Source organism: Etheostoma cragini, chromosome 14 (assembly GCF_013103735.1).
Source record: "Etheostoma cragini isolate CJK2018 chromosome 14, CSU_Ecrag_1.0, whole genome shotgun sequence".
NCBI classification, from domain to species: domain Eukaryota; kingdom Metazoa; phylum Chordata; class Actinopteri; order Perciformes; family Percidae; genus Etheostoma; species Etheostoma cragini.
In genome coordinates, this window is record NC_048420.1 from 7,843,779 (window position 1) to 7,860,232 (window position 16,454).

A 16,454-nucleotide genomic window follows, 5' to 3' on the forward strand; every position below is an offset into this window, starting at 1 on the left:
GTTCACAACGTTTAAATCACTTTTAACCTTTTCAAACACATTCTTTCTCAAACAATTAATTTGGCTTCCTTACTTTTCTCTCTCAAGCTCTCAAGATCCACAGTAACCTTTCATAGTGGTCTCACCATTGCCTTGCACTTTCACGTTCTTAGGCTTTGACTTACATAAAAACGTAATAAACATCCACGCTATTGCATTTTATTTTCAGATTCAAAATGCCACCTTACCAGCACTTGCTGCACTTCATCCGACACACGTGAGTACAGGATGCCCCACTAGGTCAGTCTCACAGGCACTTATTCTAGTTCCTTCATGTAAAAACAACTTTAGTCAGAAATCTTTTTTCTATACATACACCAACATTTGGAATGACATTCCGCATCACATCAGAACACTATCATCCATCACATATTTCAAAAAGGCATACAAACAGCTCCTTCTCTACAGTTACACTTGCACACATTAATTGCTCATGTGTTGTCCAAGCCTTGTTTGCACCGTCCGTATTTGTCTAGCCCAGCTGATGTCTTGTATGAATGTCTTTGTCCTTATGTAACTGTATTGTTTTTTTTTTGTTGTCCAGTCTCTATCAATGTCCTGTACAAATGTCTGTCGCGACGTGCTGTAATCCCGTTCAACGTTTTATGTTTTAGAACAGGAACCTGCTGAAAACCAGTTTTTAAACTGAGGTAGGCCCGTTTTTATTGTAAAGTAATGTTACTTTTAACTTTACTGTATGATAAATGTGAATGAATGATATTCTTTTCCTGAACACACCCACTGCCCCCCATTGAAAAAAACAAAATAATGCACAAAAAGCACTTTCTTTAGGGTTGACACAGTAATCGGCACTTCAGGGTATTTTTGATCAGATATGCAATATAAAGAAAATTCTCTTTATTTTTCAAAAGTTGTCATGGTCAGAATTGCTTAATAAAGGTATGCAACATTCATACCACTGACATATTATACAAAATGTGTTTTTATGTCCACACATCTTGTATTTCTTTCAAAAATAATTTCCAGAATTATTTTTTATTTTTCTGTATGTATTGTTCTGATCTATAAAGTTTTTTATTGTTAAAATATGCCTGTGCACGTGTTCTTTGTTCTTTTTGAAAAACCTTTTACAATTATCATACGTGAGTATTCTGCATATGTGTACACATACAAGGAATTTGACTATTTTTGTGGGCTATATAGTTAAATGCTTACTTTTCCCCTATCTTTGTTCAGCTTTGTTGTCCCAGCTTTTATCTGTATTTCTTTCTTACTGTAAATTGTTCCCCAAACTGTGTGTAAACAGAGAGAAACTTTAAAAAAATAAATAATAATAATAATAATTCCTTGTGTCTGTACATACAGGTGAAACTCATAAAATTAGCATATGGTGCAAAAGTTAATTAATTTTAGTAATTCAACTTAAAAGTTGAAACTAATATATTATATAGACTCATTACATGCAAATTGAGATATTTCAAGCCTTTATTTGATATCGTTTTGAGGATTATGGCGTACACTTTATGAAAATCCCAAATTAAAAATCTCAGAAAATTAGCATATGATGCAAAAGTTCAGTATTGTAGGCTCAAAGTATCACACTCTAATCAGCTAATTAATCCAAAACACCTGCAAAGGGTTCCTGAGCCTTTAATTGGTCTCTCAGTCTGGTGCAGTGGAATTCACAATCTTGGGGAAGACTGGTGACCTGACAGTTGTGCAAAAAAACATCATTGACACCGTCTACAAGGAGGGAAAGCCTCAAAAGGTATTTGCAAAGTTGGATGTTCTCAAAGTGCCATATCACAGCACATTAATAGAAAGTTAAATGGAAGGGAAAAGTGTGGAAGAAAAAGGAGCACAAGCAGCAGGATGACCGTAGCCTGGAGAGGATTGTCAGGAAAAGGCCATTCAAAAGTGTGGGGGAGCTTCACAAGGAGTGGACTGAGGCTGGAGTTACTGCATCAAGAGCCACCACACACAGACGGGTCCTGGACACGGGGTTCAAATGTCGTGTTCCTCTTGTCAAGCCGCTCCTGAACTACAAACAACGTCGGAAGCGTCTTACCTGGGCTGAAGAAAAAAAGAACTGGTCTGTGTCTCAGTGGTCCAAAGTCCTCTTTTCTGATGTAAGCAAACTTTCCATCTCATTTGGAAACCAAGGTCCCAGAGTCTGGAGGAAGAATGGAGAGGCACACAATCCAAGATGCTTGAAGTCCGGTGTGAAGTTTCCACAGTCTGGTTTAGGGAGACATGTCCTCTGCTGGTGTTGGTCCACTGGGCTTTATTAAGTCCAGAGTCAGCGCAGCCGTCTACCAGGACATTTTAGAGTACTTTATGCTTCCTTCAGCAGACAAGCTTTATTGACATGCTGACTTCATTTTTCAGCAGGACTTGGCACCTGCCCACACGGCCAAAAGTACCAAAACCTGGTTCAATGACCATGGGATTACTGTGGGAAACTCTCCTGACCTGAAACCCATAGAGAATCTATAGGGCATTGCCAAGAGAAAGACGAAAGACATGAGACCGAACAATGCAGAAGAGCTGAAGACCGCTATTGTAGCATCCTGGTCTTCCATAATCCCTCAGCAGGGCCACAGGCTGATAGCATCCATGCCACGCCGCATTGAGGCAGTAAGGGGCCCAAACAAAGTAATTAGTACACATGCATGATTATACTTATCAGAGACATTTCTGTCTTTAAAATCCTTTTTTTATTGATTTCATGTAGTATGCTAATTTCCTGCGATTTTGAATTTGGGGTTTTCATAAGCTGTACGCCATAATCATCAAAATGTTATCAAAAAAAGGCTTGATATATCTCACTTTGCATGTAATGAGTCTATATAATATATTAGTTTCACCTTTTAATTTGAATTACTGATATAAATGAACTTTTGCACCATATGCTAATTCTTTTGAGTTTCACCTGTATACCTTACTTGCCCAATAAAGCCAAGACTGTATGGCTGCGGCCTGCAGCGTCCCATGTCATGCCGTCTCGTTTCATGCCGAGGTGTGTCCAACAGTAAGTTCATAGGGTCGAAAACAATGTTTGTGACCACGTTTGTTGCATTCAATTGCAAAATGTTAACTGTTAAAGTATCAATTTTAGCCATACATATAGTTTGCTGATTTCTGGATGTTGTTGTCGTAACCCTGATGTTAACGTACATTTGATTTTGGAGGGATAAGGATCTTCACACACAAGAACAAGATTACAAAAATAAACATGGTACACTCTTTCCAAGACTCTTATTTATTTTCCTATTCTAAATTGTTTTTAAAAGATAATTTTTCAACTGAAGAAGGTCTCAGTTAGCCGTAGGTTTTTATCATTTGACCACTTTGGTTTTTTTTAGATATCTTTTGGGCATTTATAGCCAGCTGAAGAAATGAAAGGGGAGTATCGAGGAGTAAACCTCTATATAAGGACGGTCGCTCTACCAGCTGAGCTATCTGGGCACCCTGACCGCTCATTTACGGCATTAATGTAAATGTGCTGTATTTATATAGCGCTTTTCCAGTCTTAACAAAGCGCTCAAAGCACTTTTACATCTACAGGAAACATTCACCATTCACACACATTCATACACTGTAGCCGAGGCTGCCGTACAAGGTGCCACCTGCTCATCAGATAAACATTCACACACATTCACACTCCGATGCGCAGCACCGGGGGCAACTCGGGGTTCAGTGTCTTGCCCAAGGACACTTTGACAATGACTGCAGGGGCGGGGATCAAACCATCAACCTTCCGATTGGCAGGCAACCACTCTACCACTGAGCCACAGCCCCCAGTTAATGCTAACTAAATGCTAGTTAACATTAGTAATTAAACCTAAACAGCTAATGGAAGTCCAAACTGTCTGCGTGCTTCTCCTGTCAGTACAGGGACTTGTTGACGATGCGACAGCAACTCGCCTGGTAATAACACAATCGTTAGCCTATTTTTCCAAACCATCTTCCTTGGACCCATAACATGAGCTACAAGGTAAGGGAGCCTTTTATACATTATATCATTGTGTTTCTTAGAAATAAACAATGGACAAATAGAGTCTGTAAACACTTCAGATTAAAACTTGTTAACTGTCAAAGTGGCGGCAAAATGAATGGCAGTCAATGGAATGCTAACGGCGGGTGACTGCTTGGTAGCATTAAAATGGCGGCATAGGAGCTACGCTTAATGGACGCCCACTCCCCCCCTTCTCAGGGACTATATCAGGGACCGCCCGTTTTCCCGCCTGCCAGCGTTCACATGGTCGGCATGCGTGTTCTTCTTCTTCACTTATATTGGCATTTGGCATTAAAACTTGTTGCATTACTGCCACCAACTGTTGGGTGTGGTCTAGAGCATCAGATGTGTGATAACATGGAGGCCACAATGACAAAAGCTCATCAATTGCACATCACTTTCTTCACAGCTGTTTGCACAAGAGCTTAAAACGTAGGCCTACTTTATATGAATCGTCATTCATGGGACACTGAAGTCTGCCGTCTTTCTAATTATATATTTTCACAGTCTTATACTTCAACAGTTTAACAATAAACTGAGACTTTCTTCGGTTGAAAAATAATCTTTTAAATTGACGAACATCATATTTGAAATCCATGGCTCAATTCCAACAGGATCAAAAATTAATTTGCCTCTGCCCCTTCACTCTTGCTCTTATTTTTTTTGAAAGATAGGTCACATGGACCGGATGTAGAAGGGCTTGACTTTGGTTCTCTGTACAAAACAAATCCGAACTATCCCTTTAAGAGTTTTTGACTGTGCATATATGTGCGCATATATGGTATGGGAAAGGACAAACTCCACCTTTTTTTGTAAAAATAAAAAGATAAGATAAAATAAATGAATATGGGTCCCATACAACAGTGCATTTTCCATTGATTAGCTGTAGTATTATTAGATCTAAATACAATTAAAAATAAATTCCTAAATTATTATAAAGTCAAACAAACCTCACATAGTTTTCCAGTAAAACCAGTATCTAATAGGATGACACTGTGAGTGACTAACATCAGAGAGTGCTGGGCATAATGATTCATACTTATTTGTTTTGATGTCATCACTTTTCCACTCTACTGTCCAATCAGGAGCAGGGAGAGCAGGGTAAGTGGTAAGAGGGGTGCGGTTGTGACACACCCTGACATGCACCTTGATCCGGGGGCGTTTTTTGTTGTTGTTGTTTTTCCTTACAGGATGGAAGGGGAAGACACATCCGTGATTGGCTCGCCCAGACATTTTTACCCTAACCATAACCAATCCCATTCCTCTTGCCGAAGCATAACCCGCCTCTTGCCTAAACCTAACCAACCCAACCAGAGCAGGCAACGAGTACTAGCCATTCAGGGATGAGTTCCCTAATAAATATTCATGAGTCTTCCCCCACCGTCATGCAATAAAGAAAAAAAAAAACTCACAAGCCGGGCGGTGCTGTATCCGCCTCGACGGCTGCCTTGTTGGAGGAAGTAAAGTCTGTTAAACATGAGTTTCCACTACGGCCAGGTATCGAAATACTGCATTTTGCATGTTGTCTATGTTGATTACAATATGTTAATATTGTTAAATAACTGTACTATCTGTTGTATTGCCTTGATATAACGTAACTAACGGGTTGTGACATATTCACACGTAGCTAGCTAACGTTAGCCATTCATTTGCTTGCTATGGTAAGCAGTTGAACAATGGCAACTGTTAGTACTTGATAATAACATTCAGAATCCTACGTTGCACAGTGTTTGTGGAACGCTATACATTTTATGTAAATTGCGCTAATCTTGTTAGAGGGAATTGTTAAATAATTAGTTAGCTGTTATAGTATTCCCGTCTTTCATTTTGTATTTTTTTCCTGAGCAAACTCTCGCTGTAACGTGTACTTTGAGTGGTGGAAGAGGTATTCAGATCCTAGTAAAAGTAGTATTGAAAAAGTAGTATTGTCAGCCAAAATGATGAAGTTTAAAAAGTTAAGGTGCTGGGAATGCCCCCCTCCAGAGTGGCTCATGTAGAGATATAAAACAAATATTATTGTATCATTACTGATGCACTAATGTGTTGAATTGACCGCTAATTCTGCCTACTTTCTATCCTGGGTAGCTTCATATGCAACACAGTGTATGATATTTGATAGACTAATTACATACCAATTGTATCCCTATCTGCCAGATAAGTGTGCAGGTGTAAAAAAAAAAAAATGTCAACAGAGTATAAATAAACAGAGTTACTCAAACTCTAATACTTTTAGTTGTTAATGGTCATCACGAGAGAAGGCGATGTTAGGCTCATTGAGCCACACACAGCCTGTCTATTTTTTGCACGTGTCATACAGGGAGTCAGTGTCTGGTCTATCCCTGCAGGGCTATCCCGGAGGAGGAGGACGTCAGCCACCACCGGGATCTGCATACGGGGGAGGCAGCGGCCCCTACGGGCCTACCCCCTCAGGTCCATACGGAGGTGCAACACACCAACCAGGAGGTCCTTATGGTGCATACGGAGCCCCAGGGCAACCACGAGGGCAGTATGGGCAAGGACCAGGGGGTGCCCCCGCCGGGCATTACGGGGGTTATGGGGGACAACCACATGGAGGACAATATGGACAACACGCCCCTGCAGGTAACTAAAGGCTGAGACTGGAGCCTGCTTCTGTGGTACCTCTGCCTGGGGGAGTTAAAAAGGCATATTGTGAACATGAGGAGACTGCAGACTTCAATTCCCCTTCCATTTCGTTGCTTCTCTCTCCCTCTCTCACTCTCTGGTGGGATGATGGATAGAAAATGACTAACGTTCCCTGACAGTCATGTAGAGACAGGGTTCAGTTTGTGCCCCTCAGCAGGATTACACTGCGGGAGTGATGACTCTGGTAATACTGAGTGAGGGCTAAATAGAGTGAGAGACAAATGGGTAAAGACAGACGTGTGTGTGTGTGTGTGTGTATATATATATATATATATATATATATATATGTGTGTGTGTGTGTGTGTGTGTGTGTGTGTGTGTGTGTGTGTGTGTGTGTGTGTGTGTGTGTGTGTGTGTGTGTGTGTGTATATATATATATATATATATATATATGTGTGTGTGTGTGTGTGTGTGTGTGTGTGTGTGTGTGTGTGTGTATGTGTGATTACTGTTTCCTGTAGCAGCTAAGCCTAAATCAGAACATGAACGGTACCCCTCCCCACAGGGACATAATCCATCAGGGTCAGGCCTGTAGTGTCATCTGTCCCTCTCTCCCCATTAGTTTTTCTGACAACCGTCCCTCCTTCCACTCCTTCCACTCCTTCCCTTGTCTCATTCCATATTTTCACAGCCTTTCTCTTCCTCCATGTGTTCAGGTAATGGCCTCTTGCCCTGACCCAATCTCTTACTGAGGTGACTTTTTCTCAACCCAGAACCTGGGCCTTAGAAAACACTGAGCATGTATAACTAAGTTTACATTCTTAAATGCAAACTGGTTTCACAACTTTAACACAATTACTACATTATTCTGGAATTTACCTGTTTTTCCCTTATTGGAAAATTATACAGAATGCAATGAAACAAATTGGTTAGTGAAATGTTGCTGTTTTTTTTACAACAGGTATGTCTCTCTTGATAAAAAATGTTGTTGGTATAATCTCATCCAATTGTAATGTATTTTTCTCTTACCTACACCTTATTCCAGCAAGTAAAAAAATACTCAATACGTTATCTACTAACAGCATATAACGTGTACGTATTTGGCGTATTTGGCATATTATTATTCTATTTAAAGTATATTCATGTCATTATATCCCGTACCGTCTTCCAAACCAGCGCCTTCTAAACACAGACAATAAAAAGTTGAGTCAAACACAGTTGTATTATTAGTTTTTATGATCAAGTTTTTGCTCAAGAGAGCCAGCGCAGTTTCAACAGACTGTCAGACAACAGCAGCGTGTTTCCTCATATCTAGAGAAATAAGTAATTGGTTTGCATTGGAACGAGGCAGCTGCTTCATTTCCAAGTTTGGTTCTAGAGATGGGATCTTCTAAGTCAGTCTGAGCCACCCCGTCTTTCTTCCCCATCCTGTTACTATTCGGATTTTTCCTCCCTGTAGGTAACATCCCTCCTGGTGTCAACCCGGAGGCGTACCAGTGGTTCCACACTGTTGACACGGACCGCAGTGGCTACATCAACCTAAAGGAGCTGAAGCAGGCACTGGTCAACTCCAACTGGTCGGCTTTTAACGACGAGACCTGCCTCATGATGATCAGTGAGTCATTCAGTTGCAGCCAAAGGAAATGCACAACAGTGTGAGGTGGCTCTGTGTTGTCGAATTTGGTTATAAATACTTTGACAGTGTTTCTTGAGGCACAATATGACACCATGTTTAACTATTTAAAGTACTTTTAGAGACCTACATGCTACAGTGAGGAGGAGGAGGAAGTTATATAAGGAAAAACAAACTGATAAAGAGTGGTGGGCCAAAATAGTAGTTACATGTGTAGCCCTCTAAATATCCCAAACTTCTATATAGATTGTCTTGTGTTTCTAAAAGGAGAAATGTAGGCAGCCAGAAGTCACCCTAAAAAACGACTGAGTCATGTTTGCCTTGCTACCAGTTAGTAGCGTAAGTATCCTAGCACATTCCAGTTGTGTTTGTCAGCCAGTGACTAATTTGTTCTATTACCATAATGGCAAATGTGTGACTTTCCTGTGTGCTACTTTAAAATAATAGAAGGAGAATCCATGACGGTGGACTATGGGGCTTGCTGGAAACACAACAGAAGGAAAAAGTCCAGTTTAGCTGACTGTGCTGGGCTTTGTATTTCCTCTTAGACATGTTTGACAAGACGCGGTCGGGTCAAATGGACCTGTTCAGCTTCTCAGCACTGTGGGAGTACATGCAGCGGTGGAGGGCGCTCTTTCAGCAATATGACAGAGACCGCTCAGGCTGCATCAGCGGCACGGAGCTACAACAAGGTATCCCTGTTAGTGTGTGTTTGTGTGTGTGTTAAAGATGCTACACACAAACACGCCGACTTAATGGGAGTTTAGCTTATTCACTGTATCCCCCAGAGTTAGATAAGTTCATTCACAGCCTTCTCATCTCCGTGCGTGTTGTAACTCTGTTTGAGGCACCCACCGCTAGCCTAGCTTAGCACAGATCCCATGTGTAACAACTAGCCTACTGCTCCCAATAAGTACAATACATGTTCCTATTTACATGTTGTGATTTGTATAGTCACAGCATGTACAAATAACAAGGTCACATGAGACACAGCCATCTTATGACCGTTTACAAACTGGGAACTATATTCTCAGAAGCCGAAGCAATGCTACTTGGGTGGAGGGATTAGGGCAACACCTGAAGAGCAGCGTTGTTACTCTGTGCTCCTCACCACAAGGCTTCTTGTGTGCTGCGAGCAAATCACGCTGCCCAAGTAACAGAAGTTGCGGTGCTTCGGCTTCTGAGAATATAGTTCCCGGTTTGTATACGGATCTGTGCTAAGCTAGGCTAGCGGTGGGTGCCTCAGACAGAGTTACGACGCGTGCGAAGATGAGAAGGGTATGTATAAACTTATCTAACTCTGGGGGACACGGTGAATAAGCTAAAGGCCCATTAAGTCGGTGTGTTCCTTTAAGTGGGATATGGGATCTCTGACTAGTTTTTCTTTTAAATGAAGCCCAAAATAAAACCCAAGACTTTCCACAGAGAACTTAAAATGACTTGATCTCTTTCCTCTATCCCTCTCCTGTCCTCAGCACTCGCTCAGATGGGCTACAACCTGAGTCCCCAGTTTTCGGAGACGTTGGTGCGACGCTTCACCTTGCAAGGCGGACGCCCCGGCATCCAGCTGGACCGCTTCATCCAGGTGTGCACGCAGCTCCAGACCATGACGCAGGTCTTCAGGGAGAAAGACACGAGCATGACGGGCAACATCCGCCTTAACTATGAGGATTTCCTCTCTGGGGCCGTCACCAGGCTCATGTGAGCCTCCTTTAACCTGGCAATCCCTCTGCACTGGGTATCACACAGTATCATTCCATGTTTAGGTCATATTTTGCCCAGTTTCCAATGCTCTGCCATAAGTGCCCCCCCCCCTCCCACACACACACACACACACACACACACACACACACACACCTGTAGGTACTCTGTATACAGTATGTCAGCTGGATTCACTAGAATAGAGCTCAGTGGCTATTATAAAGGTAACTCCTTACTGGATTTCATCAGAAATAGTTTAGAAGGTAACTGAAGCTGTATAGTCCCACTCATAATCTTACCATATAGGCCTTGGTGACAGACAGTTTCTTGTTTACTAGTACCAGTATTTGATAGTTTAACTGATATACACATTTGCTTAATTCCCCGAATGTTGACCCGCCCACCCCTGTAACCACATATCTGTCAGGTCTGAATCAGTGTAAAGACGAAGAGAAGAGATAGATCATTATCCTTCTCCCACAGTGGAATTCCAGACTGCATGACAATAGTTATGCTGACCAGCAAGTTCATACCCTGTGATTTTGCTCACGTCGAGCCTTAACATGATCCAGTGCCGTTGGAAAATTAGCCTTTTATATTCTATATGTATTTCAGGAATATTCCGCATCGCCAGACTGTATTTCCATGCAATGGTTGCGCATTGTATTGCACATTGCTTTGCATTGTAATGTGTGTAATTAAGCCAAATAGGGCAACATATATATGCACACAGACACACACACACACACTCAACAGGTCCAAAGTAGAAAGATGTGCTTAATTAATTGCGAAAGGGTTCTCCAATGTTTTCTCAGTTAGTTTTTTTAAATGAAATCAGATTAGTTAACAGAATGTGCCTTGGGAACATTGGATGAATGGTTGCTGATCATGGGCAATGTAGATATGGCATTAAAGATCAGCCCCCCAAACAGATCAGCTGGTGTTCTGTCTATAATGGAGTGATAGGGAAATGTGTAAGTTACCCCAAACGTTTGCAGTGTATATATAATTATTCTACTATCATATTTAGCAGGGCATTGCTGTTAAAGAGCTGTAACTATGTGATTTGAAAAAAAGAAAAGAATGTATTTTTATGCTTGCTACATTGCACTCCTATAAGCCACAATCAACCGTAAATACAAATGATTATCTGTGGCCAAAAGAGAACTGACCCAAAAGCACTAAGAAAGAGTGTTCCCTATTACATTTGCTGCTCCTCCCTCAGTGAAACGGGATCTCTGGTGATTGTTGGGCCAGACACTTTAACAGATAAAACACGCCAGTAAACATGCCAAAATGGTTCTTAATGCCAAAAACAAATAAATGCTTTTCTATCACATTTTGATGCGTTCATATTCTTCATTGACAAGCATTCACACAAATGAAAAAAATACAGACCCTACACTTAATATAAGAGTTTGGATGTATTATATCTAAAGCAGAAATCTTCAACAGGGGGTCCTCAGAGTTTATTTTGTTTTTTTAAAAATCTAAACGACTTAACACAAATCCAAAGTATTTTTATCAGTGATGGGAATAACGGCGTTATAAGTAATCTAATTTATTCCTCTTCCCATCTTAATTACGCCGTTACCGTTACTGTCCAAAAAATGTCATCAGGCCACTTATGTTATTTGCACTACGAATAGTGTAAATATTTGTTATTTATTTTTGCTATAGTGCTTAACAGGGATTATTTAATTTTGCCCAGTTGTGGGCTGTTGAGGGGCAGTAAATATCAAAAGTTCCAAAACAACTATGTTGTTATTTGTATGGATCCACTTGACATAATATCTACACACAGCATCTGATTGGAGGCTAGTCCCACTTTGTCCCACAGCAACATGAAAAGAGATTAGATCTGTGTACAGTTTCTGTTAATAATGTATCAAGTGTCCATTTCATTATAATATTTATATTTATTATAAAAAATTGAACATACACATGTATTTTATGTCTGTTAAAGAGGGCTGGAGGTGGGGTCACACTTTAAAAATGAACTTGAAAGTAACACATTAGTTACTTTCTGAAGTAACTAGTTACTTTTATAATTTGTAACTGAGTATCTAATTTAGATACTTTTTGGAAGAAGAAACTAGTAGAGATAATGGTCCTCTGATAGCGTGAGGTAATGATGCACACATGCCCAAACATTTAGTCACAGCTGCTACAAGATTACTCTAACCAGCGGCCCGGGATTTAGTGGTTGAAGAAGTATTTAGAAGTTTTACGTAAAGTTTAATGTAAAGGTATATAAGAGAAGTATAAATTAGTATCACAAGATATCACGAGATATTATTTGCATTACTGTATTACTACTGCATTATAATTACAAGTTTTTTTTTAAATCAAGCAGTATGCCTTATTAACAAATTAGGTCTCATGTCTAATATTTACTTTATGTAAATGGGCTGTATTTATATAGCGCTTTTCCAGTCTTAACAACTGCTCAAAGCGCTTTTACATCTACAGAAAACATTCACCATCCACACACATTCATACACTGTGGCCGGGGCTGCCGTACAAGGTGCCACCTGCTCATCAGATAAACATTCACACACATTCACACTCCGATGCGCAGCACCGAGGGCAACTCGGGGTTCACTGTCTTCCCCAAGGACACTTTGACAATGACTGCAGGGCGGGGATCGAACCACCAACCTTCCGATTGGCAGGCAACCGCTCTACCACTGAGCCACAGCCGCCCCGTATGTAGAATTATCTTTTCCAAAGTAGTATAAGTCATTAAACAACACACTATGTGACTTGAGTTGAAAAACATTCCCCAATATGGAAATGTTATTTGGGAAAAATATAGATAAACGGGTAAATGTGTGCCAAGATTAAAATTATATCATGATTGTCAAGTTGTGTTATTTTTTAAATATCAACAATGCTTGGAATTAAAAAAAAGAATGGAATCTTTACAAAACATCACAATTGCAAATGGAATCCATCTGGTATTCCATGGTTCTAGAGTGGCATCACTTAGAAGATGTTTATGTAGGAATTAGAGAATTCTCATCCAGTCAGTGATAGAGTTTGTGATGAGACAGTTGCATTTTCCCTACACTCACAGGTATTTTTGAGAGATTGAAGACCTTCCTGCAACCGTACAAGATGAAGAGGAATTACAACAAAGACAGCGATGTAAGTAACCTCCTTCTGTTGAAAGAAAGATACATTGATCGGGAAATTAATAGCGAGACATTTTCAAATCATACTATGTCCAAAATATGAGTATATTAACCCTTGTGTAGTCTTCCCATCAATCATGAAAAAAACAAAAATGTTTTGGTCACTTTTTCCAACATTATTGTCACTTTTTTTCAATGTTGTGGATGACTGTTTTTTAATGTGGACATTTTTAGCGCTTATTTCGACGACCCATTTTTTGTGACAAAAATAAATAAATAATTAACGGAAAACAAGTCAAATTTGACCCAAGGATCATGAGGGTTAAGTCCAAAAATTTATAATATGAATACAATTGAACAATTGAGTTAAAAATAATTCAATAATACAAAAATATCATTATTTTTACAGTCCTCGGAGAGCCACAGGAGAAACTGTGACTATGGTCAGTCCAGGATCCTGGACATTGAGAGAGCGGAAAGGGCTGAGTTTCTCTCACTCCTTCATCGAGCGGAGAAACTGTACAACTCCCAGAATACCAAAATTGATTTGATGAGGAAGAGAATGGGAATTTCTATCAAGCAGGATACCCTCCCCTCACCTCAGCCTGAATCCTCTCCACATGGGAGAAGACTTAGGCCAATTTTAAAAAAAGATAAAATAGTTCAGAAGTCCAACGTCAGGACCAACCAGACATTGGTAGAAGAGGAGCTTTGCTATAAGAAGAAGCTGCGTCTGGACATTAAGATGGCTGGGCGGACAGCTGCCAAAAAGAGCCCACGTACAGAGGCTTCCCTCAGCTCTGTGGACATGCCCACTCCCACTGAGCTGAGGACCATTTCAAACATTAACTTTTTCAGCCCTACTCCTCCTCCATCTCCTCCTGCCAGAGCAACCAGGAGACCATCTCGTCTCCCGTTGATTACAATGAAATTTGGTGGCGCAGGTATGTTAATATTGTTGAGTGTTCTTTATTTGAACCTGAATTGAAATCGGCGAAGATTGTGATTACAGTAAAGTGTAAATTTGAGTGTTCAAGACTTTTTTTGTTGGTAATCTGAACAGCCAAGGAGGTCGCTGATGGGTGCAAGCTCCAGTCATCAGAGGCGACACTAGACAGATTTGTGGAGACAATAAAAAAATTGGACTTTTGGCACCGTCCTTCCCCTGAACCATCAACAGCTCCGAGTAGGATCCCAAAGTTGGCATCCAGGTTTACATCACGTCCATCAGAAGCTGTCCCGCCCAACAAAAACATGCCTCACCCTGGGACCCTGGCGATGGCACCCAAGGTTCCAGCACCACCTTCAGAAGCTGCCCCAGCCCACAGAAAAGGCCCTCGCTGTGGGTTCCTGGTGGTAGCACCTAAGTCTGCAGCACCGCCATCAGAAGCTGCCCCGCCCGACAGAAGCGGACTTCATCATGGGACACCAGCGGTGGCGCCCAGAGTTCCAGTACCACCTTCAGAACCCGCCCCAGCCCACAGAAAAGGACCTCCCCGTGGGACCCTTGCGGTGTCACCCAAGTCTCCAACACCAACCTCAGAAGCTGCCCCGCCCAGCAGAAAAGGACCTTGCAGCGGGACCCTGGCGGTGCCACCCAAGTCTCCAGCATCACCATTAGAAGCTGCCCCGCCCAGCAGAAAAGGACCTCGCAGTGACACAAAATGTCCCCCAATAGAAGACCTCCGGCCTTTGGTTGATCCTGAAAAGAGCCTGTCCCTGTGCTTCACGCAGCTGACCACAGATAACTGGTAGGACATCCACATTACAGGGCCACAGCAGTCTGCTGTTGGTTCTAAATCAATGATTAACACAGTTGTCTTCAAAACACAGGGAGGAGAACATGAAAGGACTGAAATCTGTTCGAGCTCTGGCACGACACCATCCAGAACACCTGCAGACCCAACTCCATGAAGTCTGCCTGGTCCTCACAGAAGCGGTATTGCAGACATTTTCCTCTTTGTTTCTTTGTTCCATTCACTTCTCATTTGCCTACTTGTACATGTACTTGTACCTATACTGTTTACACAGGGGTATTGACTCTTTTTTACTATCTAGGTGAAAAACCTGCGCTCTGCTGTGGCCTGTTCTGCAATGAGCACCCTAGCAGAGCTCCATACCCAACTGGGTAAGGCCATGGACAAGGAGGCACAGTGGACAGGCCACGTCCTGCTGCTGAAGTTGGCACAGACAACCAACGCCTTCATTCACCAGCAGGCTAACCTCGCCCTGGATGCGCTGGTGGAGAGCTGCAGCACCAGCAGAGTGATAAGTGTTCTCCTCAACACAGGGTTGAGGTAAGAGGAGAGGATGTGATCAGACTTTAGTAGGAAATATAACAACAGCATTTAAAGTAAATTAAATGAATCATATTCAACGTTCTCCGTTTTTTTTGTCCCTTCTTCAGCCACCGTTGTGCTGCAGTGAGGGGCTGCACAGCCCAGCACCTCCACCAGCTGGCGGACATCCTCGGAGAGGAGCAGATCCTGACAGCAGGGAAGACCTTCACACAGAGTTTCCTTATTGCTGTCAGTAAGATGGCGGTGGATGCTTCCCCAGACGTCAGGTGGGTTAACAAGTCTTGCATGGTCTTGTGGTTTGTGGTTCCTGTGAATAATTTGGTTAGATTTTTTTAATCTTCATTCAGAATCTCATAGCCCTCTGGGCATTGTGCTTATCAACAAAATTACTAAATGTGAAAGACACTCTGCACAGGTACTACGGACAAAAGATTCTCAAAGGACTCGCCCACCAGAAGGGGTTTGCGGCCCAGTGGGAAAGGACCATCCCAGTGAAAGACAGGCGTCCCTTGGATAAGATCTTGCAGAAGTTGGGGCAGTAGAAGCGGCGGCGATGGAAAGACTGGAGGACATCTGGACAACATCAGGCTTTAGGCTGGTCCGGAGGTGCAGGGGTCAGCTCTGTTACCTCACAGGAAGGTTGTTGTAAGTATTCGGCCTTTCTGTGTGGAGTTTGCATGTTCTCCCTGTGCCAGTGTGGGTTTTCTCCGGGTGCTCCGGTTTCCTCCCACAGTCGTAAAGATATGCAGATTAGGATCACAGGTTCTCAATCTTTTTTCAGCCAAGGACCCCTTACATGATAGAGAATTTACCGGGGAGGGTCACCTTATGTATGTTAATAGGAATAACTGGACGCAGCCTAATGTTTTAACACTTCTATTAAATACCTAAACAAGATATAAAAAGGCAAATCAAGAGAAAAGGGCTAATTTGAAGGACCTTTCCTATCACACATAACACATGAAGTGTAAAGTGAAGTGTTTCACAGTGCATAGGCTAAATAGAAAAGGGATTCTGATTACAGTAGGCTAATTAAAATACTATTAAAAAACTGGCTGTTT

General features: G+C 41.7%; 2 protein-coding genes across 2 annotated transcripts; both read left to right on the forward strand.

Moving 5' to 3' along the window:
* The first annotated feature begins 5,262 nt into the window (after window positions 1-5,262).
* pef1 (penta-EF-hand domain containing 1) lies at window positions 5,263-10,100 on the forward strand. Its single transcript, XM_034891722.1, has 5 exons — window positions 5,263-5,515; window positions 6,364-6,619; window positions 8,082-8,237; window positions 8,804-8,947; window positions 9,731-10,100. The coding sequence occupies exons 1-5, from the start codon at window positions 5,495-5,497 to the stop codon at window positions 9,958-9,960; spliced, it is 807 nt and encodes a 268-aa protein (XP_034747613.1). The 5' UTR covers window positions 5,263-5,494; the 3' UTR covers window positions 9,961-10,100.
* Window positions 10,101-14,180: 4,080 nt separating this feature from the next.
* Window positions 14,181-16,454, forward strand: LOC117956591 (TOG array regulator of axonemal microtubules protein 2-like). The gene is made up of 5 exons (XM_034891716.1): window positions 14,181-14,844; window positions 14,927-15,032; window positions 15,152-15,390; window positions 15,501-15,659; window positions 15,809-16,454. Exons 1-5 carry the CDS (start codon window positions 14,348-14,350, stop codon window positions 15,933-15,935), a joined length of 1,128 nt encoding a protein of 375 aa, XP_034747607.1. The 5' UTR covers window positions 14,181-14,347; the 3' UTR covers window positions 15,936-16,454.